The sequence below is a fragment of the Cricetulus griseus genome, chromosome 2 (genome assembly GCF_003668045.3).
Source record: "Cricetulus griseus strain 17A/GY chromosome 2, alternate assembly CriGri-PICRH-1.0, whole genome shotgun sequence".
NCBI lineage: Eukaryota > Metazoa > Chordata > Mammalia > Rodentia > Cricetidae > Cricetulus > Cricetulus griseus.
In genome coordinates this window covers 15,415,364-15,439,204 of record NC_048595.1, presented here as the reverse complement: position 1 = coordinate 15,439,204, position 23,841 = coordinate 15,415,364, and the positions used below count along the sequence as shown (strand labels likewise).

The following is a 23,841-nucleotide window of genomic DNA, read 5'->3' as shown; positions in this document are numbered from 1 at the left end:
ACCAGTACACGGTCAGTTCAGGAACTGAAACAAGAGATGAATTGCCTGGGTTTGGATTCCAAACCCCATGCCCTCCCCACCCCTCTATTCCACCCTCCAGGGCTGGATGACCCTGACTCCATTCAGGATGTAACCTCTCTGCCTGTTTCCTCACCTACCAAAGATATTCAACAAACGATACATATTGCTACTTTCATGGGGATACATACGGAGATATATTTAAAGCACTGACATGTAGCGTTTGGCTGGCAGAGAACAAGCTCTCAATACATGTTTGATGTGATTATTTCTGCCACGTCGTTTGTTATTTCTCTCCCACACCACAATTCACGTTGCTAGAGTGAGGACTCAGTCTTGTTTAATGATATACTCCCTGTAGGGGGTTCATTTCCCAGGATGCAGGGACAGGATGAATGAACGAAGGAAGGAAGGAGCAGATGAATCCCAGCATCTTGGGCTTCAAAGAGGTTCTGAAGACGTTTGGATGGAGGTTAGGAAGACAGATCTGTCTTACTGTAAACTCTGAGCCCTGCCAACTCTATTGCAGCCCCTATGGCATGCTCACTTCCACCGGTCCCAATGGGGGTTCATACCCCTCCAGGCGAGGAACCTCTCTAGAGATGGGTGTAGCTCCCTTTTGCACCACAGCAGTTCGACCACAGCAGTGTCTGTTGGTGCTCAGTGCTATTCCCAGATCCTACCCCAACCACCGGGCGTGGGGGCCAGTAGGAGTTTTCCCCTGTGCTCAGCAGCTTTTCCTCCCAGGCCCGCAGCATTGAATATAGTTTTATCTTTACTGCCCACTCATTTTTCCAAACCGTCACAAATAGAAACGTCTCCTCTGGCCCTAACACTCTTCGGATGCCCCCCTGCTCTAGAATTTCAGGGTGGGCAGCTGACACAGCAGTTCTCCTTCAAGCCCTTTCTGGCCCCTAGTGCTCTGTGTGCCCTAGACACATGAGTGAATGTGCCCAGTTCTCAAGAGGGAGGGGGATGGAGAGATGGCTCAGGTTAAGAGCACTGGCTACTCTTCTGGAGGACCCAGGTTCAATTCCCAGCAACCACATGGTGGCTACAGCTGACTGTAACTCAAGTTCCAGGGGAATCAGGTAACTTCTCACAGACATACATGCAGAGAAAACATCAATCAATGTACATCAAATAAAAGCAAATAGACCATTAAAAAAAAAAAAGAGGTGGGGGAGAATATAATGTTACCCCTAAATGGAGGTCATTGAGGCTTGGGGGACAGGACTGCAGGATGGCCCATAATGGTGAGGGCCAAAAGTGGCTTTACACCTAGGTTAATAGGGCAGCTCACAACTACTTATAACTGTAGCTCCAGGGGATCTGATGCCCTCTTCTGACCTCCATGGGCACGCGCGCGCGCGCGCGCGCGAGCACACACACACACACACACACACACACACACACACACACACACAAATAAATAAATAAAAGTAAAATACTTCTTTTTAAAAAAATAAAAAAAAAAATAAGCCAGGTGGTGGTGGCACACACTTTTAATCCCAGCACTCAGAAGGCAGAGGTGAACAGATCTCTGTGAGTTTGAGGCCAGCCTGGTCTACAGAGTGAGTTCCAAGACAGCCAGGGCTCTTACACAGAAAAACCAAAATTAATTAATTAATTAAAAAATTGATTCAGGGCTGTGAAAAGTTTCTACATCTCGATAAGCCTCTCTGCCAATGCAACAATCCAAATCAGACCAAATCAAACCAAATTAGAGAAAGCCCGGGTTTAATGGATACATCTGCTCCCGGGTGGCCTTCCAGCGCCCCCCCCCCCCAGAGAGGAGACAGGAAAGAGAGACCGGAAAAACTGGTTTCGGGGGGACAGTTTAAATACCCTGTGGGAGTGGTCTTGAGCATTTCTGGGAGAGGGGTCATTATTTGGCGGCCTTTCCCAGATACAGCAGGGTTTTGAGGGAGATGGGGGAGGGGTCTTTGGGCGGAATTTCCACGATTACATTCCAGACTCTTTGGATATAGGGATGTGATGTCAGGGGCTGGGGTGAAGCTTCCGCCTTAAAAGGCTGGCCTTGAACTCAGTGTTATAGCTGAGGGCGATCCTCCTGCCTCTACTTTCGGGGTGCACCCCACACCCCCAGCTTATGTGGGGCAGGGTTGGAATGCAGGGCATCTGCATGCTAGACCGAGCGAGCACTTTACCAACTGGGTTACGTCCCCAGCCCCGCTTAGCCACATGCAGCTGATGAATTCTATTTTGGACACCATGGGTCTGTCCAGTTCTTCAAAGATCAACTACACACGGCTTTAAATGCTAGATTTCAACCTCTGATGTGGCCAGCATTGTGCAAGGAGAGCAGACTGGTTGCCAGAGACATCTCAACATGTCTTTGCCACGTTTAACAGGCCCAGTCTTCACATCCAAAGGACTCAGGCCCTGTTTAGACCTCGAGCCACTCCCCACCACATTCCCATTTCTTTCTACGGAGGTGTCACTTCCATAGAATAAAGCACACAGGTGACAGCTAGATGTGTTTTGACAATCGCATACATGTGTCAGCAGCCACGGTGAAATCAAGATGGAACGCTTCCTAAGTGTCCCTATTTGCCAGTCTCACTCCTCCGTTCGAGGAAGTCCACCTTCTTGGGTCACCACTCTCCGGGACATCTGTCACCATCGCTTAACTGGTTGGCTTGAAGCTTCATGTGACCCCCTTTCCCCTGACTGAGGAGCCTCCTAGCAGGAGGCGTCTTTTCTCTTTGTTGCATGTCATGGTGCCAGCATGGCGGAAAAAGAACAGCCAGGCCGGGGCCTCTGAGAGGAGGAGGCCAGGAAGAGTGAGGCTGGGCTGTGATGCCTTGGGGACCTGTCCACTGGGGGCATCTGTTTACCCTCTAGCAGCTCTGTGAGAATGTGGGCTTTGTATGTTTTTACAAAGGAAACTTCAAAATGTTGATTTTCATGTAAAACCCTTACCATGCTGGTATTTTAAAAACGTTGACACATCTGTGCACCAGATTTGACCAGCTGGCAGTGGGCATGTGAGCCTGTAGGAGGCAGTGACAGGAACAGCTGATACTTGGTCCAGCCCCTCCTTTGTCTCAGGTCCTTGTTCTGTGAAGTCATTTAATCATTGTGATGATTTTTAATCAATCTGTTCTTATAGTTGAGCAAGCTGAGCCACAGGTAGGGATTAGGTGCCTGGCCCCTGGCTATAGACCCAGCCCCAGGATGAACAGTGATTTGAACCCAGCTGGTTCTAGGGACTGTGTTCCTTACCATTACCCATATTCCTTCAGGGTTCAAGGAAGATGAGGCTGCTCAACATGGCAATGCCACCACGTGAGGTGCAGATTTGTCAGTCAGTGAGGTGCTGCTTCCCTGAACAGGCCTGAGAGGGCCTAGCCCTGCCCATTGAGACTGCCCCGGCACGGGCCAATTTCACATCTGGGTGCTTCCTTAGCAGCCGGGTGAGGGGACCCCAACTTTAGTAGTACTGGCATGGCAGTGAGGGGAGGGGAGGAGGCTGGGAGCCTGGTAGATGCCTGATGAGGGGTTGTGGGAGGCATGAAGTGGGGGCCCAGCCCAGGAAGGCGAGGGTGGAATCAGACAGAGCCAAGACATGCTGCTGCCTCAGGGGTGCTAGGGCCTGGGCACCCCCACTTCCTGGGGATGAGTCCAGACAAGCCAGCTATCTGGAGAAGGGGAGGATAAGGATCACTGGCAGGGCAACCTTCTGCCTCCCAGGGGCGAGGCTGGGGAGTCATCAGCTGAACTCCATCTCCAGGGTGGTGGTTGCATCCTCAGGACCCACTCTGGGTAGGAAAGCATCTGTAACTTCTGGTTTTGAAAGATGGCATAGAAGGGCCTGCAGACATGGCCAGACTCTCCCCTGTGGCTGTAGCCTGCCTGCAAATCCCTGAGCAGGCATTGAGTAGGTGCTAAATAAGCATTTGGTGGTTTGTTTTTTAAAACCCCACTTTTGAGATGTGTGATGTTATCACTTCCCAAAGTTTGTTATTATTGTTATTATTATTATTATTAGTTTTTCAAGACAGGGTTTCTCTATGTAGTAGCCCTGGCTGTCCTGGAACTCACATTGTAGACCAGTCTGGCCCCAAACTCAGAAATTGACCTGCCTCTATTTCCTGGGTGCTGGGATTAAATGTGTGTGCCACCACACCTGGATTCTGTCCCGAGAGTTCTACGAGGTGCACAGTCACACAGAGGTAGTGGCAAAGTAAGAAGAGGAGCTGTATAGGGCATTCAGTGCCAGCCTGGGGCATGGGCTGAGGCTGGACGTGGGAGTTCTGCCTCTCAGGCAGTTTGTTCCCCTTGAACCAATGCTGGGTCCTAGGAAAGGCCTCACTCTGTCCCTTCACTTTGAAGATTCTAAAGCCTTAGTTTCTCAATCTGTGAAATGGGAAGAGCGCTACCCATCCCGAAGAGTTGTGAGGAAGGCCCAGCTCACAGGATCTCTGTGAACCAGCATTGGCCTTTTAAGGGCAGGGGACTGTCAGGTCTCCAGTCTAGCCCAATGAAGCTTAATCTGCATGCCAGAATTCCTCATAAAAGAGACACTCAGCCTCAGTGGTCCTTTTTGTTTGCTTCAGACCAGGTGTCCAGACTAACTTCTAGTTCTATGTAGCCAAGGATGACATGGAAGTTCTTGTTCTCCTGGGTCACCATTCCTGGCTCAACTTATGTTACCTTTGTACTTTTGGGTGCTGGGCTGAATTTTGTTTTAAATTACTTTAAGTGTATGAGTGTTTTGTCTGTATGTACTGTGTACCACATGTATACCTGGTGCCTGTAGATGACAGAGGGCTTTGGTCCCCTAGAACTGGAGGTACAAATAGTTATGAGCCACCGTGTGTGTGTGTGTGTGTGTGTGTGTGTGTGTGTGTGTGTGTGTGTGTGTGTGTGTCTGTGTGTGTGTGTGTGTGAGTGTATATATATATGTGTGTGCGAGTGTGTGTGTGTGTGAGTGTGTGTGTGTGTGGTGTGAGTGAGTGTGTGTGTGTTGGGAATCAATTCCCAGTCCCCTACAAGAGCAGCCATTGCTCTTAATCACTGAACTCTCTCTTTCCAGCCCTGAATTTTTCCCTTTTGTTTTCTTTCTTTTAAAAAGTTTCTGGAGGGCTGGAGAGATGGCTCAGAGGTTAAGAGCACTGACTGCTCTTCCAGAGGTCCTGAGTTCAATTCCCAGCAACCACATGGTGGCTCACAACCATCCGTTATGAGATCTGGTGCCCTCTTCTGGTGTGCAGATATACAGGGAAGCAGAATGTTGTATACACAATAAATAAATAAAAATCTTAAAAAAAAATGTTTTTGGAGATAGAATCTCATGTATCCTCTGGCCTCCAGCACTATAGAGCTGAGGATGGCCTTGAACTTCTGCTGCTCCTGTCTCCTCCTCCTGGATGCTGGAATCACAGGTGTGCACTAGGCACACCCCATGGATGTGGTTCTTTCTGGTGTTGGACTGGGGCTTCCTGTGTTAGGCCCCGTGTCAGCTGAGCTACACCTGCAGCTGCCCCAAATCTCTCTTTGTGTTTGTTAAGGGCAAATTGATGCCAGCTCTGTCCCATTACTCTCCTGTCCCCCAGCCCTTGCCCTAATGATCTTCTGCTGCCTGAGGAAATGAGAGACCTATATGAGCCCTGGCTCTCATTCACTGGCTCTGTGGCCAGAGACAAGGGAATGGACCTTTCTGGGTTATTTTCTCAACCTTGAGAAGGACTCATCATGCCCACCGTGGTCCTCAGTGAGGGCTGGACAGGATCGTCCACATAAGTTGGTTGTCTCAGGGTTCACAAATCTGAGGTGTGCCTAAGCTTCCTGTCCGATCTGTTCTTGGCCGATCTCTCCCTGGCCACAGCCTGCCCACCAGGATAACGCAAATACTAATTACCACCACTTCCACAAGCTGTTTCCTGGTTGAACCTAATTACCAAGCAGGTCAGGCACGTTATAAATATCATTAAACCAGACAGATTAGCTTTGTCCTAAGTTTTACATGATTAGATCAGCAAATTGTTCAGGCACCCTTGGCCTCATCAGCCTGGGACTTACCCAGCCTGGTTGTCCCTCACAAGGGTGCTGGAGCACCAAGGTGCAGGTGTCTGTTGGTGGCACTGAACTCAGGGACTGCTGGCTGCTCTGCCTTATGCATGGTGCTCTGAGAAGACCCAGGAGGTGATGCCTGAGGCTGACAGGACCAAACAGGTGCGAGGTGGGAAGGCAGGAGTTGGTGGCTGCTCTTACTGTGGCAGAACTATCTGCTGTGGGATGGAATCCCCAGGGAGGGACCCAGACTCTGTGGTTTTCCAGATGTGTGGCTGTTGGGCTTGTGTGAACACTCTCTGCAGTCCTTTTATTTTTATGTGTGGGTCCTCTTCCCTCCTGAAGAGCTGGCTCTTTCTCAGCCTGCCACATGCAAGGGGGCAGTGACTGGATTCCACTTCCCTGCCTGCTATGTGCCTTGCTTAGCCCAGTATACATTAGGAGCCCACATGCTAGGTACTCCGCCATCCCCATGAGATGGGAGGAAAAACCAAAGCATAGGAAGGAACTGGGATGTCCAAGCCGTGCTGTGCTTAGGGTGAGATACCGAAGGCCGTTGAAAGGAGAGGGGAAGGGTCCTGGTGACGTCCTGGAAGGCTGCCTGGAGGAAGATATTTGAGCTAAGGAGTTCACTAGTAAAGAAATGGGGGGTGGGGTTTGGGCATGCAAAGGCTTGGGAGCAGGAAACACTGGGGACCCGCCCCCATGTTTTGCTGTGGTCCAGTGTGCATGGGGAAAGGGGTCTGTGAGAGATGAATCGAGGGAAATACTAAAAGTCCGATCCTGGGGTGGAGAGGAGGGGGAGGTGCCAGCTGGCAGTTTTCATTCTGTAGTCCCAGGAAGTCGGTCTGTTAGCCGGAGACAGGCTGGATCTTGTCAGTTAATTTGCATCTTTCTACCCAGAGTTCAGTGGGAGATGAGCCACCTGGAGATCCAGGGACTAGGAAGCTAATAAGGGAGGGCTTCCCGGGGGAGCTGAGCCTCTGAGGCTGTGAAGTGGAGGCCGATGGAGTGCCTGGTAGGGTCCATTTCATCACCCATACACTAGGGAAGAAACAGAGGTGGTCAGCCAGGCGTGGGCCACTTCTTCCATAGGCACCAAAGCAGCTGTTGGCAGCGCTCCTCAGGGTCTAGATACACAAGTCAACACAGGCCAAGCGGACATATGTAGAGTCTCTGTTACACTGTACACAGACCACAGTGACCCACTCCCAGGGGAAACAGCCAGCAACCTGAGCTCCCCTGTATATTCTAACCTTGGGTGGTTCCCTAAACCTCTTCTTAGCTACCCTCTCACCCCCACCCCTTTACCGCCGCCTTCCACCTCTTACCCAATATCCCCTTTCCCTGCTAGGCCAGTGCCCTTAGAGCCTTTGGTGGCCCAAAGCCAAATCTCTTTCCCCCACCTACCAGGTTCTAGCCTTTTATTCCCACAGCTCAGATGGAGTGGCCTGCAGCCTCCAAAGAGCCCTGCCTAAGAGATAGGCCTGGGGTGGGGGTGGGGGGAAGCGGGCAACAAGAAAAGAGGGAATGAGGGAAGATGAAGAAAATCAGAGATTAAGTCTTAGTTGTGTTAACTGGCAGGCCTCAATTTCCAAACCTGTGAAATAGGTGTCTCGGCACTGGTTCCACATAGACACGAAGAAGATAAGGCCATAAAAGAGCCTTGTCAAGAGTCAGCTACTTGGGGGGTGGGTGGCCAGCTATTATTATTACTGTTATTATTATTATTACTTAGTGCTTGGGCTCAAACTCAAGGCCTTGGGCATGCAAGCAGGTTAGCTACCACTGAGCTGTATTGCTGGCCTTGACTAGTTGCATTTATTTATTGTTTTATTTAAGACAGAGTCTTGTGTAGTCAAACTGGCCTTCTACACCCCCCCCCCCCGTTCTGATGTTGACATCCCCTTCCTTCCTTCCTTCCTTCCTTCCTTCCTTCCTTCCTTCCTTCCTTCCTTCCTTCCTTTTTGTGTGTATGTGGGGCAGAGTCTCTTGTCCTGTAGACTGGACTTGGATTTACTGTGTAGTCAAGAATGGCCTTCGACTCCTGATTTTCCTGCCCTAACTTCTAAATCCTGGGATTACAGGCATGTTCCACCAGACCCAGTTTGTGATTGGACCCAGGAATTCATGCTAAGCAAGCACTCCACCTGCCTAGTTCTATCCCCAGCCCTGTGTTCATTGCAGGGACCAATTGACAGTTCAAGAACCTTGTTTTAGAAGTAACCACAGTAGCTACAGGGAGAGATCAGTTAGTACAGTGCTTGCCATCCAAGCAGGAGGACCTATATTCAACTCCCAGAACCCAGGTAAAAAGCTGGAGAGATGACTCAGTGGTTAAAAGCACTGGCTGCTTTTGCATAGGTTCAATTCCCAGCACCCACATAGCAGCTCACAACTGTCAATTACTCCAGGAGATCTTTACGTTCCAGGAGATCTGACACCCTCACACGGACAAAAACACCAGTGAGCATAAAATAGAAACTATAAATATAAAATATAATCTCCCAAGCATGAAGACAGGGGCTTGGAATCCCAGAGCTGGGGAGGCGGAAACAGAAGAATCCATGGGGCTCTCTGCCCAGCCAGTCTAGCCTACTCAGAGAGTTACAACCAAGGAAAAGACCCGGCCTTAATAAAACAGATGGCTAGTGCCTATGGGCCACCACTCGAGGTTGTCCTCTGGTAGGCACACTCCATACTATGTGATAATATAGGACTAACACGGGCACTTTCTGTGGACTTGGCACTGATCTCAGCACTTATCTGCCACTGAGGAGTAGCAGAATGCATTAGCTGACTGAGGTTTCATGTGAGAGCCTTTGCTGTCTCCATCTTCATGCCTGTTGAGTGAGTGTGTACCAGGTGATACATAGCTTCTCACAGATCCCAGCCTGTTGTTGGCCAAAACAACTGATGGGTGCTTGGCCACTAGGGTGGCCCCCTAAGCAGACTTAGAATGTGAAAACAGCCCAGGGTGTGGCCTCCCAGCTCAGGAGCAAACTGCCACTCTCTTTGTCACTTCTGACACACCCTAAGATTCCCTGAAGATTCCTGCCTTGGGCAAACCAACCACAAAATCCATCTAAAACTAAAGCTGTTGGGAACTATGGGGTTCCTGGGTAGCCTTTGTCATCAGAAACATGTAAGCATCTTTGTGCCTCACTTAAGATCATCCCAAACCCCCGATGTCCGATGCAGGGCAGGTTTCCAGGTCTGGCACCATTCTCCTCATCTGGTTCTCATCACTTTCCCTGTACAGCTGGGCATCGGGGACCCGGGACCCACATTCCACAAGGAGTTGCCTTTCCCACTTTACCACCCTTGATCTCAGCTAAGCAGTTCGTGGGCACTCCAGGCCCAGATGCAGCCCAGATTTCAGGCTCGGGGCGGGGGGGGGGTGGTGGGGGGAGGGAGCTACAAAGCAGCAGTTCTACTTTCCTGAAGCCTGAGGGCAGGGTGTGGGGTGCCCGTAGAACCACAAATGAGGCCATTAAAACAACCCCTGGCCATTCTGCCTGCCCAGGGCCTACTCTTCCCAGGGCATCCAGACTATGAGGTTCCCACTAGAAGCAGTCCTGCCTTCTACAAAGGACATAGGACCTGGTAGCCAGGGCCCAGGCTTGTGACCTGACTCTGGTACTGGCTGACTTGCTGTGTGGTCTGGCCTCCTTGGGGACAACTTGATGAAGGCAGTATGGGTGGGTTTGCAGGAAGGTAAAAAAGCTCATATCCCAGCACCTTGTGATGCAGCCAAGGCACTGGAGGGATGAATCCCCCTGACCCTTGCTCCTCTATTTGTTAAGTGGAGATAAGGATGTTGCCTGAGAGGGGTGAAGTGCTGAGACAAAAGGGACACTTAAGGCATCTTGCCAGGTGTTAGTGGTACATACCTTTAATTCTAGCACTCAGGAGGCAGAAGCAGGCGGATCTCTGTGAGTTCAAGACCAGCCTGGTCTACAGAGTGAGTTCCAGGACAGGCTCCAGAGCAATACAGCGGAAACCCTGTCTCGGGAAAAAAAAAAAAAAAAAAAAAAAAAAAAGACATCTTAAGTGACATTCAGTAGATGTAGGGTCCCGTCACCACTTCCCCTTCCTCTGTCTATAAATGGAAGACATACCTGCTGGCCTAGCCCAGGTGGCTGTGGGGACCCATCATCTGTGGAGTGCCTGGCATGTCCAGAGAGAGGACAGCCCTTGGTGAATGTCACCGACTCAGCTATAAAATGCCTCCCACCCAGCTCCCCACTGAGGACAGGTGGGTGAGATGCTCAACCCATCCGAGATAGGTGCAGTTTCACTTCAGGCCCCAGCTGGCATTGCAGGAATGGGGTGGGGCTTTTGTGGGCTGAGAAATCAACAGCTCTTTGCAATGCTTATTTCTCTTGAGAGGTTTAAGAGCGGCCTATGTCATCCAGTCACTGACAGCTGCATTGGGATGGATTGGACATGGTTGTCCACCCACCCATAAGCACCTTTGCTCAAACATCTAGAGGCAGCTGGGTGGTGGCGCATGCCTTTAATCCAGAACTCTGAAGGCAGTGGCAGGTGGATCTCTGTGAGTTCGAGGCCAGCTTGGTCTACAGAGTGAGTTCCAGCACAGGAGAAACCCTGTCTTGGAAAAAAAAAACAACAACAACAACAACAAAAACCAGACGTCTAAGGGTTATAGCCCCAGACCTGGCCCTTCAGGGAAAAGGCCATGCTCTGTCTTCACCCCACTCCTGTCCTGATGCCTGCTGTAAGGAGGCAGCACGGGGACGTGCTGAGAGGACACCTCAGTGGGGGCAGATGCTGTCAGTGGTCAGGAGGTTTCCCAGAACAGGAAGTCTCTGAAATGAACTGAAAGTAAGAGGAGCCATTGCTTAACCTGCTGGCAAGCTACTTCTCCTAGCCTCAGTTTCATTCTGCATAAAAGGGGCCAATGAGACCCACCAAAGGGAAAGGATACCAGGCCAAGAGGGTAGGAAGCAGGAGCCCTTCCTTCTCTGGCCCTCCTAGGTTCCAGGGGAAGTGTTGGGAGGATCAAAACTTTTCTCATGGCCCTTTCCTCGGTGATTAGCACCTGTCACCTACTGCAGCCAGGTCTCTTTGTGAAAGCCCTTAGGTGTCTTTCTCTCCTGGAGTGAAGTAACAGAAACTCTTCCACCTAGTGAGAGAGGCAGAAGTTTCAAGAATTTGGATCGCCCGCTCGAGGTGGCACTGGACCCAAGTTTGGTTCCCAGCACCTACATGGTAGCTCACACCTATCTGTAATTCCAGTTCCAGAGGCCCAATGCCCTCTCCTGCCCTCCATGGGCACCAGTTACACATATGGTATACATACATATATGCAAGCAAAACACACTTAACCAAAAAATAAGATTAAGAGAGTATTTTTTTAATGGTTTTTCGAGACAGGGACTTACTGTGTAGCCCTGGCTGTTCTGGTAACTCACTCTGTAGATCAGACTGTCCTCAAACTCACAGAGTTTGTTTCTGCTGAAATTAAAGGTGTTTGCCACTATGCCCAGCAACAAATCTTCAAGTTTTTTTTTTTTTATGTTGCAGTTTTTTAACATTTCACTTACATACAGGTACATATGTAGGCACACTACATTGGTGCAGTGCCTGTTGAGACCAGAAGAGGGCTCTGATCCTCTGGGACTGGATCAGATGGTTGTGACTGCCGCGTGGGTACTGGGAACCAAACCTAGATCCTCTGGAAGAGCAGCAAGTGCTCTTAACCACTGGATCATCTCTGAAGCCCCAAAATAAATAAATCTTCAGAAAGAGATACTTTCTCTCTCTCTCTCTCTCTCTCTCTCTCTCTCTCTCTCTCTCTCTCTCACACACACACACACACACCACACCTTGCTTTCTCTCTCTCTCTCTCTCTCTCTCTCTTCTCTCTCTCTCTCTCTCACACACACACACACACACCACACCTTGCTTTCTTCTCTCTCTCTTCTCTCTTTCTCTGTGTGTGTGTCACACACACACACACACACACACACACACACCACACACCTTGCTTTCTCTCTCTCTCTCTCTCTCTCTCTCTCTCTCTCTCTCTCTTCACACACCACACACACCACCTCTCTCTCTCTCTTCTCTCTCTCTCTCTCTCTCTCTCTCCACACACACACACACACACCACACCTCTTCTCTCTCTCTCTCTTCTCTCTCTCTCTCTCTCTCTCTCTCTGTGTCACACACACACACCACACACCTTGTTCTCTCTCTCTCTCTCTCTCTCTCTCTCTCTCTCTCTCTCTGTCACACACACACACACACACACACACACACACACACACACACACCTTGCTTTCCCCAGGACCTGTGTCCCTGGATGTGTTTCTGTGTTCTCTTAGGCAGTACATCAGACATTGAGGCTGTTGTGAGAATTTGAAGGCAACCCTTCGCCACTGCTTGCTCCACCATTCAGCTCAAGAGCACCCACTCCATGCCTGGCGGTGGGGAGTCTCCCACAAGAGCCCAGCTGCTATAGGCAAAGCTCACAGTTCTGGGGGAAGAAGGGGAAATTGCACCAGTTAATAAATACTTAAAATCATCAACAGAATGTTAACCGAGTGCTGGTGGCTGTATGTGGAGGTGCACACCTGCGATCCCAGGACTTGGGAGGTGGAGGCAAGAGGATCGTGAGTTCCAGGCTCACCCAGGCTACATAATAAGCCCCTATCTCCCAAAACAAAACAGACCTAACAGACCGAAATAACTACTATATGGGAAGGAAAAGGCTGCTGTAAGAGGATGTGGAGAGCTACCTAGGGTGTGTGGGACATCTGAGCAAGTGGCATTTAATCTGAGACTGGAGCTGGCTGTGGGAGGAACAAAAACCAGAAAAGAATGTTCCAGGTGGAAGGGGGGAGGAGCAGTAACAAAGGACTTGGCTGAGAAGGAGCAACCCAGGTATCCAAAGATCTGAACAAAAGCCAGGGGAGAGATCTGGGGCCTTGGTGTGTGGTAGCTGAAGGGGAGGGTCAGGGACGGACGGGCAGCCCTGAGCCTGGCAAAGGTTGGGGAACACAGAGGACTTTGAAGCAAGTGTGGTGTGATGAGAATTTCATTTATAATGGCTGGCTGACTCTAGCAGTTGAGTGGGCTGTCAGAGGGAGGGTCCTAGGGATGAACTCAAGTGGTGAGATTGGCGGCAAGCACCTTTACCTAGCTGAGCCATCTTGCTGACCCATAAAGCCTGGAAACCCCCAGGAGCCACCATCCTTACTGATCTCTTCCCTGCCTTGGACAGCCACCTCACCCCTCCAGACTGGCTCACTTGCATGTATGCCCAACAGTGAGAATCAAGTTGGCAAGCAACAGAGATGGTGCTTAGGTGGGAAGGCTCAGCGGTTAAGAACACTGGCTGCTCTTCCAGAGGACTAGGGTTCGATTCCCAGCAACCACATGGGGGGCTCACAACCATCCGATTCCTGCCACTCTTACTTCCACCAGCACGCATGTGGTACGCATACATTCCGACAGCCAAAACACTCATAAACATTTTTTAAAAAGCAGAAAAAGAAAAATGACTATTTGGAAAGCTGAAACCTCTATATTCACTCAGCAGTCAAGTCAGGGGACTTTCTTAGAATTGTATGAACTTCATTTAGAACTCTGGCTTTAAAATTCCCGAATTAGAGGGGAAAGGGAACTGAGATGTGGGGGGGATTCCTGACCCCTCCTCCATTCCACACCCGCAAGCCTTTCTAGCTAGATGGAAGACCCCTTGTCTCACCTAAGGGCTGATGGTGAAGGAATCTGTCCTGACCCAGCTAGGCTTTGCTAACCTTGTCTCTTGGTCGCTGCCATTGTGGACCCCATTATGAATGACGCCTCTGTGAGGGCTGGGCATGGGAAGAAAGAGGTCCCCATCCCAACTCTCTGTGGAAGGCCAGGGAGGGACATGTGCCAACAGGCCACACCCACTTTCCAGCAGGCCCCGCCCCCGGCAGCCAGCGTGTGGAGACACCAGGGGATCCGAGCGGGACTGGGCATCGTGGGGCACAGCATGCGGACCGTGTGGCCACCACTGGCCGCCGCGCTGTCCTCTCTGGGGGTGAGGCGGGTGTGGCGTGCGGGGAGGGCCGTCCATCCGTGGGCTGATCTCGGGTGGCCGGGGCGGGGCGCCGGGGCCCCGCTTCTCCATTTGGCTATGGAGACGCTGAGGGAGTCCGTTCTGCACTTGGCATTACAGATGTCATCCTACAAGCGGGCCACGCTGGATGAAGAGGACCTGGTGGACTCACTCTCCGAGGGCGACGTGTACCCCAATGGCTTGCAGGTAAGGACTCTGACCTTTGCTAGTTCAGCGGTGCCCCACCCCCACTTAGCTCCTGAGGGGAAGGAGGTGGGTCGTGTACCCCGCAGCTCTGGGTCCATCCCACCTACAGTTCCAACCTTCCCGGGATCCTCCAGGATATACAACTCAGATGCAGAAGTACTCTCCTGCCCTGAACTTTTCACAGGACAGCTGGGGGGTGGTGATGGTGACTGACGGGGAACTTGCCCCGGCTTACACGGACCCAGCACCCAGCCCTAACAATCTAACGCTGTCTTAGCTTCTGCATGGTGGTCCGGCCTCCCTGGAACCCCGTCCATGACACATTATCTCTATTTCTCTCCGTTCCTCTCTGACTACCTGTATTAACTGGGGGAAGGAATGGTGCATCCCCTCATCCCCTTCCACCCGCCCCCCTGCCCTTTGCCAGCCTACTCCGGAAGCCTAGTTCCTTCCTTCTAGTGTCTGCCCCGTGGGAAATTCACAGAGACTTAACATCTCTTGACTTGACAGTGCCTTGCAGGAGAGGAGGCCTATTGCCCAGGCTTTCTCCTCTCCTCTGCCTGGGGCAGCGCTTTCTGGCCAAGCCCTCTACACGGATAGGGTTTAGACTTGGGTGGGTAAGCTGAGTTTTGAATAGGAACACCCAAGGCAGTTCTGGGATCCTGTTCTTGAGAAACCATCCCAAAGAGGGCAGGACCAGGAGGATTTCTGCTGCGTGAGCCAAGGGAGGGACAGAGAAGAGTCTTGGGTACCTTGTGAAGGACACCTAATCAAAACTTATCTCAGAGAAGGAGTGGAGCCTCAGCCTTCCAGGCCTCCATTGGTCTCCTCTGGTTAGTGACGTAAGCCCTGGGAGACTCCCGGCTCCTCCTTCTCTCCAGCACCTCCTCCCACTGGGATTTGGCTCCCTCCCTGCAGCATCCCACTCTTAGGACTTCTCTAAGCTGTAGGTTTATTTACTCTACCTGTGTTAGGGGAAACCGAGGACATCACTCTGCTAGGAACTGGAGAGGGCTAGTCAAACCCAACCTGTCTCAGGTCTCTTCCCTGCGGACTCCTCATAGTGGGCTAAGCAGCACTCTTCTCCCTCAGTCTCCTTTGCTCTTACTTTTCACGGAAAGTTCTAAGTGTACCAGCAGTGTGAAAGCATCTCCCAATTCACAAGAAAATAATATTCTGTGATAGCAGCGGTCCACCTAGGTGTGTATAGCCTTTTCACACCAACAGCACATTTGTCTGAGTGAGATTCTCCCAGAGCACTGAGAAAACTCTGTGAATTCTGACTCCCCTGGAGACTCTGAGCAAGCCACAGAACCTATTTCAGCCATGGTCTGTAAGACAGGACAAGATAAAATGGAGTGGCCTGTGTTGCTGCTAGGATCACTGTTTTGTGACCCACAGGGGAGGGCAGGTAGCCACATGGTAGCCATATCCCAGGTGCTAAAGCTGAGACACAGGGCAGGCATGAGGCATCCTTGTGTGGGATGAACCTCAGTCCTGGTGTCCACACAGCAAGCTGCCTGAGTAGGTGTATTTCCTGATTCCCTTGCAGAAACATACAGGAAGGTGGCTGAAAATTAGGGAGCATTTCTGTAAGTGCCCTGCAAGTCTTGCTTGGAGCCTCCATGACTTCCCCAGAGCAAATACAAGCTAGCCAGTGCTCTCTCTGCTAAAAGCCATCCATCTCTTTTCTTTTCCCCTCCCCTCCCTCTTTCCTGCCCCCCCCATTATAGCCCAAGCTACCCCCCCACTTCAGGTCGTCCTGCCTCAGCCTCCAGTGCTAGGATTACAACTATGTACTCCCAGGCCTAGCTATATTGCAACCTTAAGTCTTCTAATAGTTTAGTGTTCTAAGTCTCTTGGGTTATTATTCAATATAAATGCTCTACATGTTTACTTACAGATTAAAAGAATAAAATGTAGATGGGCACATGGCCTTAATCCCACTACTCAGGAGGCAGAATCAGATGACTCTCTGAGTTCAAGGTCAGCCTGGTATACAGAAATCCTGTCCAAGAAAAAATAAATAAATAAATAAATAAATAAACGCTAGGGAGCTTACCTATCATGCTTAAGGCCCTGAATTTGATTCCCTAACAATATGCACATGTACATAGGGAGGCTTTAGAAGCAAACTAATTCCACTTAGAAATAATGAATCTAGTATTTTACATTTGAATACACACACACACACACTCACACTTTTTTGAGATAGAATCTCAACTGAGCCTTCAACTTGAAATCACCCCACTTTTCTCCTAATCACACTACCACACCTGGCCTGTATGTTCATGTTTTGTTTCTTGTTTTTGTTGATGGTTTTTGAGACAGGGTATCAGATAGCTTAGAACAGCCATGAACTTACTGTGACCCTGAGGATGACCTTGAACTTCTGATCCACCTGCTTCTGCCTCCCAAATGCTGGGATTACAGTTGTATGCAGTCCTGGAGACCAAACCCCGGGCTTATTGTTTGCTCAGCTCCGTGTCCCAGCCCTCTAAGCACAAGTTTAAAGCCATGCAGCTCTGTCTGTCAGGAGCCTTAGGGACCCAAAAGCACGTCAGTCATACAGCTTTCTTTACAAGATGGGTCATTTATCAGCAACCCACCTCTTAGAGCTAAGATTCAAATGAGGCAATATTGATTTTTTTAAAGCATTATGCCTGATGCTCTGAAAATGAATTTAGCTGTCACAGAACCTTACTGTGCCTGATACTTCCTTGATGTGCCTGTATAACGTTTTCCTTCCAAAGCTCTGCTCTGTCAATGGCAGCTACTTGGTACCCCATTACACACACACACACACACACACACACCAATACCAATTGCAGTAGCTTGAAGGAAAATAGTTGAGATTATATTTGCAGTCAGCATTGGGGGCCTGGCCACAGCTAGCCTACCAAAGTCTTTGAAAAGCATCCATTTACTTCTGGGGGGACAAAGTAAGAAAAGGAAGCTGGGATACAAAAATCTCAGAACCCTGATGCTCCGCCCTCTGCACAGGGCTGCCTTAGAGAATAATTTGAAGGAGAGACCTACTTAAGACTCCAGACAACTTCCCCCTTGTCGGGAGGGACCTTCAGCTCTGTCCACCAATTACAGTGTAAGGCTCTTGGCCAGCAGGTTCTAGATTTTGACATGGTCACACCTGGGGACTTCACCCCAGCTTGCTAGTATTAGAGTTGGGAGACAGGCTCGGAGGCTGCCTTGGACCCCCTGGGGTCCTGGCTGACCTCCTTTCCGTCATGCTGGAGAGCTGCCTATTCCTTCTGGGAAGACACACATTTCCTGAGACTGTGATCCCTCTTAAAGGTTGATTTTTTTGTTTTGTTTTGTTTTCTGGAGTCTACTCCCACAGGAGGAGCTATTAAGCTGTCACCAGTCTCTTCAAGGTCAGGCATGGAGGAGCATGGCATGTGGGATTCGGGCAAGAGTTGGGAAGATCTCATAGTTCTGCTCTCAGGGCCTCAGCCGGAAGTCTACCTCATGGAAACTTTACTGGAAGGAACTTCCCCAAAGTGATCCCCCCATGAAGGCAGCACCCCCCCCTTGCTGTCATGGTCTGCCTGCTCTGAAAGGCTGAGTCTGCGACCGAGAGCCTAGTCTTCCTGCCAGCCGTCATGACGCTGAGCCTCTGTAAGGGGTCGGCTCCCTGCCAGAGCTTTGGCAGACAGCCCCTGTTGGCTCCGTGAAGCCAGGTTGATGGGGGCCCTTAGACTCTGAAAGCAGGCTTAGCCCAGTTCCCACCCCTGGACTACTGGCTCCTCTCCTGGACCCCAGGGCAGGCACCTTTCCTCACCTGCAGAACTTGTTCTTGCTACAAGCCTAGGTGAGGCGGGTGCTCACTTCTGTAACTGAATATTTATCCCTGCTTATAATAGGCTTTGTTCCTGTGCTCTGCAAACCCTGGGAACATCAGGGCTGGACACCTCTGCTTTCTCCCTCCCACCCTGTCTCTCCCTCTCTGCTGCCATCTCGAGCTCCTTCCTCTCTGTGTTCCTCTTCTTCCTCCCCTTCTCTCTTGGAAGGGCATCCCTGTCTCTCCTGTTCTCTTTCTGTCTCTACCTCACAATGTTAAATAGGATGCTAAGCTGGCCAGCGGGCTGAGAGTCCACAGTGTATTAGCTCTGTTACTTGGCCAATGGCCATTCCTCAGTCACCTCTCCCAAAATGGATTGAGCTATTGGAAATTAATCCTCCTGCCTTCCAAGTGGCCACAATGTGGTCTCCTTTGATTGGCATGTCCTCGTTCCTAAAAGAAAGCATGAAAACACCTCATGTCATCACCTCATCTCATGGGATCCTCTTCAGGGCACATGTATTGGGAGCTCAGAGAAAGGGGACAGAGTAGTACCCTAATACCACCCAGACCCACCCATCATACTGTGATTTGCCCCAGCTTCTGCTGCTCCCAGCCCAGAACTTCCAAATGACTCTTACACCCAAGAGCTGCTCCAAATTCCCTTTGCCCTCAGAGACAAGGCTTGTCCAAAAACCTAGAAGTGCTTGGCCCAGCCTTGAAAGTCAAGCAATAAACATGACAAAAGTTAATGATCCTATTTTCAAATCCCGTTTGCTGTTCTTACTTGGAACTGTGGCTTTTTAATTCAATTCTGTCTTAATTCTAATTTAATTCACAGTGGATGCCATCTATTTAGATTAAACACTTAGCTTGACAAGAAGCAATGATGTCCCAGCCTGCCTGTCTTGGGGGGGGGCAGGGCATCTGTCGTCTCCCCTTTTCCCTCTCTCTCACCTCCTTGATGTCTTTGCACCTGGCTGCCTCCTTGTTCCCCTCACCACAGCATCTTGGTGTCCCCATGAGGTGGAGTTTCCCTACTTCCCTCCAAGCTGTACAGTCTGTCCCACCAGCTCCCCAGAGTGGCACCAAGCTGAGGGGGCCTCTTAAACTGGGGTCTCCCTGCCTCTAAGCTCTGTTAACTGAGCCGTGACTGTGAGGCAGGAGAGGCCACGAGATGGTGAAGGAAGACTGGGATGAGTCCTGGAGCAGAAGGACAGCCATGGGAAGGGATATTGATGTCAGTGTCCCCAGGCAAGGCTATACCTGGCTCAAGCCCTAGGGGCTTCTCTGTGTACCAGAACCCGAGATAAATTTGAGTGAGATAACTGATGGCCAAAGGGTGTTGTGTCCACGAGAGCATGTGTCCCAGGCTGTCTCTGAACAGGTGAGAGTACCCTGGACAGAAACCTCTACCTCTTCCTGTTTAAGAAAGCCTAGAGGATCTCCTCAGGCAGCCACCCCCCACCTCCTGGCCACCTCACCATCACCTGGCCACCACCATGGGGTGTACACCTCCTGGGCAGTCAGGGAGTATCCCAGTTCTCAGCATCCTTTTTACAGTTTTTGATCCCAGTTTTTCTTCCATAAGAAGTCCCCATGTTCCTCTTCCTCTTTTAGCACCCAGGGGTATCCCAGGATGGCCAAGATACCCTTCCCAAAGGTGACCCATCTCAGATCTCATGTGCCAGTTGTGGGATGCCTTCTGGCTCTGACCTGCTCTGGGGGCAGTCCCTGCACAGCTCTGTGGGGACTCAGTGAGACAGAGTTGGGTATCCCTAGATCCCCTGGTATGCTGGGAACCTCTTAAGGATTCCTGTTCCTCTTCTGTTCCCTGTAAGCATTTCTCCCTCCTCCTTGCCACCCCAAAGGGCAGGTATGGTGACATCTCTTGCCAGTCCTTTGGAGGAAGTTCCTTTTCTTTCTCAGAACTATGCCTTGCACCCCTGGCCATCTTGTCTCCACCCCCAACCCAGATATCACCTCCTCCAGGAAGCCTTCCATGTCCACCCATCTGTCTGTTCATCACCTGCCTCCCCTCTTCACTGTAAGCAAAGGAATCCAGTTCTCCCCCTTGAATTGGTGCCCAGCTGTTTGTACAGGGTGATGTCACTGAACAGCCCCACCTTCTGGGGACTCTTCCTGTCTATGCCCCTCCTGGCTTTTGCAGGAAGTACCTCTTGGAACAGAAGAGACCTCCCCCCCCACCCCTGTGCTGGCTTTGGGTGTGAAGAAGAGTGTGGGCTGAGGGCCCTGAGTGCTGCTGGCAGGCATGTCCCGCCTCGAGTCCCCTGCCCCCAAGGGCCTGCCACACCCTCGACTTCCCCTCATTGTACCTCCTTTCCTGTTTAGCCAGACTGTGGGGGCCTGGCACATTTTTCCTCCATTAGAAGACCTGCCCAAATGGAGCTATGTCTCCTCTTGTCTTCCCCCCACCATCTCCTAAGACCCATGTCTCTGGCCCGTTGGTGGGCTCTATAATCTACAGAAGACTTCAAATCTCAGACCTACCCATCAGCTATGTGACAAGTGACTTGGAACCTCAGTTTCCTCATTTGTAAAAAGAGAAGCAGCAAGGCAGCCCTGATGGGATTAGAAAGGCTTAGTGGCCGAATGTGTCCCCACTTGTAGAGAGCAGGAGCTGTGGTGGGGTCATGCTCTGTAGATGGAGGAGCTCTGAGGAGGACCCAGCTGGCCGCCCTCTGAATGCCTTCAAGGCCAAACATCCTGTTCTTTTTTGAGCTCCTGACTGGAGAACTGGGAAAGCTGTAGTTTTTTGTTTGTTTTGTTTTGTTTTGTTTTGTTTTCATCTACCGGTGTCACAGAAAACGCAAGCCCTCCTGGGCTGAGCTGCTAGTTGTGAAGTCTGAGAACAAATCTAAGCTACTGGCCAGGGTGGTAGTTCTGTTCCTGGATTAGGGCAGATTCTATGGGAACTGGACCACCCCTGAGATAGACGGGCAGCCTGATGCCTCCCCAGGGTCTGGGCCTGCAGCAGAGCCCCTTCCTCTTGGGGAAGGGGGGTCCTGAGCTCACAGTCTTGCCATCCCTCTCGCCTCCTTCCCTGCAGGTGAACTTCCGAAGCCCCCGGAGTGGCCAGAGGTGCTGGGCAGCTCGGACCTCAGTGGAGAAGCGGCTGGTGGTGCTGGTGGTGCTTCTGGCAGCAGGGTTGGTGACCTGCCTGGCAGCCCTGGGCATCCAGTACCGGGAAAGTAGGTGCATCTGTTATTTGTGGCGGGCTTAACCATGCTCCCTTCTACTCTGTCACTCTGTGCAAGGTGGGGGAGCTCGTTCAAGCTGGGCTTGGCCTCCAAAGCCAAGGAGAGAGATGCCTAGGGGCTCGGGATGCAGACAAAGAGGTGGGTGGAATGGGCGCTATGAAGGTTTTGAAGTCAAAAGGACAAATTTGGGTGCATTGGCTCATGTCTATAATCTCAATACCCTGGTTGGCTGAGGCAGGTGAATCAGGATTTCAAGGCTAGCCTGGATCACTTAGTAAGTTCAAAGCCTTTCTAGACTACATTAGACCCTGCCACAAAGCAACACAACCAAAAGGACATGAGTTCACACCCTGGTTCAGCAACTTAATGGCTGGACAAGCTCCTTCATTTCTAAAACTTACATTTTTTTCCTTCTCTAAATGGGGGAGGGGATGCACAGTTGAGGGACGACTCTGATGATGTATCTGGTGTCCCTGAGGACTTTTTCAGTTAGCGTTGGCTCTGTTGCTGTGAAAGCGTGACTGCCTGCCATCTGTAGTCTCAGTAGGACGACAGTAATGGCTTCTGTTTACTGTGGAAGTGTGTGTATGAGTGTGTGCAAAGTAGAGATTTCTCTTTCTGCAGTTACCCCATCCTGAATTAGCTTCAATTCAGAGCATCCTGCCAGGCAGGGTGGGCCCAGCACTGTCTGCCCACTCTTGGCCCAGAAATGGTGAGCAGGCTGGACCCCAGCAAGTATGCTGCCTTGGAGCTCCCCTTAGAAGCCCCAATAGTTTCTCCAGGACTCAACAAATGCTCCCAAAGAACAGCTCAAAAATAAGAAGCAAGGTGGGGGCTGACAAGATGGCTCAGTGGGTAAAGTGCTTGAGGCCAAGCCTGACAGCTTGAGTTTGATCCCCAGACCTCACACAGCTGTTGTTGCTGCCAGGTGGGCTCCTGGAGAGGATTCCAGTGTCTGCCTCTGTCCCATTCCTCTCTCTGCCTCCAAGCCTGGACCTGGGATAGAATGGCCTTCTTGCTTTAGGGTGGAGCTGGGCTAAAGCTCTGGAAATCCATGTACCACCTGAGAAAGCAGCAGCCACCTCAGGACTTGGCAGAACCTCATTACCCATCAGCATCAGCAGGCCCTGACTTTGGCCGCATCTGAGCAAACACCAGGCCAAGCAAAGCAGCTCCTCAGATTCTGGAAGCTCCACCTCTAAGCAGCGTCTGGGCCCCTGGGGACATTCTGACCTACCTCCCTGCTTCTGAAGCCTCCTTTCCAAACAGCAGCAAAACCAACACAAGGTTCTTCCAGGAATGTTGGTCTTTTTTTTTTTAATACTTTAAAATGTTTATTTATTTATCTGTCTGAGCATTTTGCCTGTGTGCTTGTGCATCTCATGCATGCTTGGTGCCTGCAGAGGTCAGAATAGGATACTCTAGGATCTGGAGTTACAGATAGGTGTGAGCTGCCATGTGGGTGCTGGGAATTGAACCCAGATCCTGTTGAAGAGCAGCCAGTGCTCTCTCAACCACTGAGTCATCTCTTTAGCGGGAAGTTTTTGTTGTTCGTTTTTTTGTTTGTTTGTTTGGGGTTTTGGTGTGTGTGTGTGTGTGTGTGTGTGTGTGTGTGTGTGTGTGAATAGGCCAGATGACAACCCTTGGATGTCATCCTTAGGAATGCCATTCACCTCCGTCATGATAGTGACTCTTACTGACCTGGAACTCAACCTGTTATGCTCAACCGGCTTGCATCGGGATTACAAGTGTATGTCATCACTCCTGGCATTTGGTTTTTCTTTTTTCTTTCTTTTTCTTTCTTTTTTTTTTTTTTTTTTTTTTTTTTTTTTGGTTTTTTCGAGACAGGGTTTCTCTGTGTAGCTTTGGAGCCTATTCTGGCACTTGCTCTGGAGACCAGGCTGGCCTCGAACTTACAGAGATCCGCCTGCCTCTGCCTCCTGAGTGCTGGGATTAAAGGCGTGTGTCACCAACGCCCGGCACTCCTGGCATTTGTACATGGGTTCTGGGGTTACAGACTAACCTATTTCCCTAGCTCTGTTCTGTAAGCATTTTAAAGCATCTTGAGGGCCAGAGAGATGGCTAAGTGGGCAAAGGCACTTGCTGTCAAGCCTGATGACCTGAGTTCGATCCCCAGAACCTATATGGTAGAAGGAGAAGAGCACTGATGCCCGTAAATTGTCCTCTGACCACCACACACATTCTGTTACACACAATCTCACAGTACACTTACACACACACTCACACATATACTTACACACACTCACACACACACACATATATACATACACACTCACACATACTTACACACACTCACACATATATGTACACCCACTCACACATACTATCACACTCACATATACTTAACACACACATATACTTAGACACACACACATACACTTACACACACACTCACACAATAAATACATTGTGTTTAAGGGATTAAAGCATCTTGGATGGTGCGAAGGCCGGGTACTGTC

At 50.5% G+C, this 23,841-nt stretch overlaps 1 protein-coding gene across 2 annotated transcripts in view; it reads left to right on the top strand.

Moving 5' to 3' along the window:
- Positions 1–23,841, top strand: part of Ece1 (endothelin converting enzyme 1) — a 98,698-nt gene that overhangs the window by 34,053 nt on the left and 40,804 nt on the right. Inside the window, exons 2-3 of one of the 2 annotated variants that reach the window (XM_027399777.2) lie at positions 14,255–14,341; positions 21,211–21,352. In XM_027399777.2, the coding sequence (XP_027255578.1) occupies positions 14,255–14,341; positions 21,211–21,352 (229 nt within the window). Of the gene's footprint in view, positions 1–14,212; positions 14,342–21,210; positions 21,353–23,841 lie in introns of those variants that run through there. The other variant, XM_035439498.1, reaches the window with a different exon arrangement.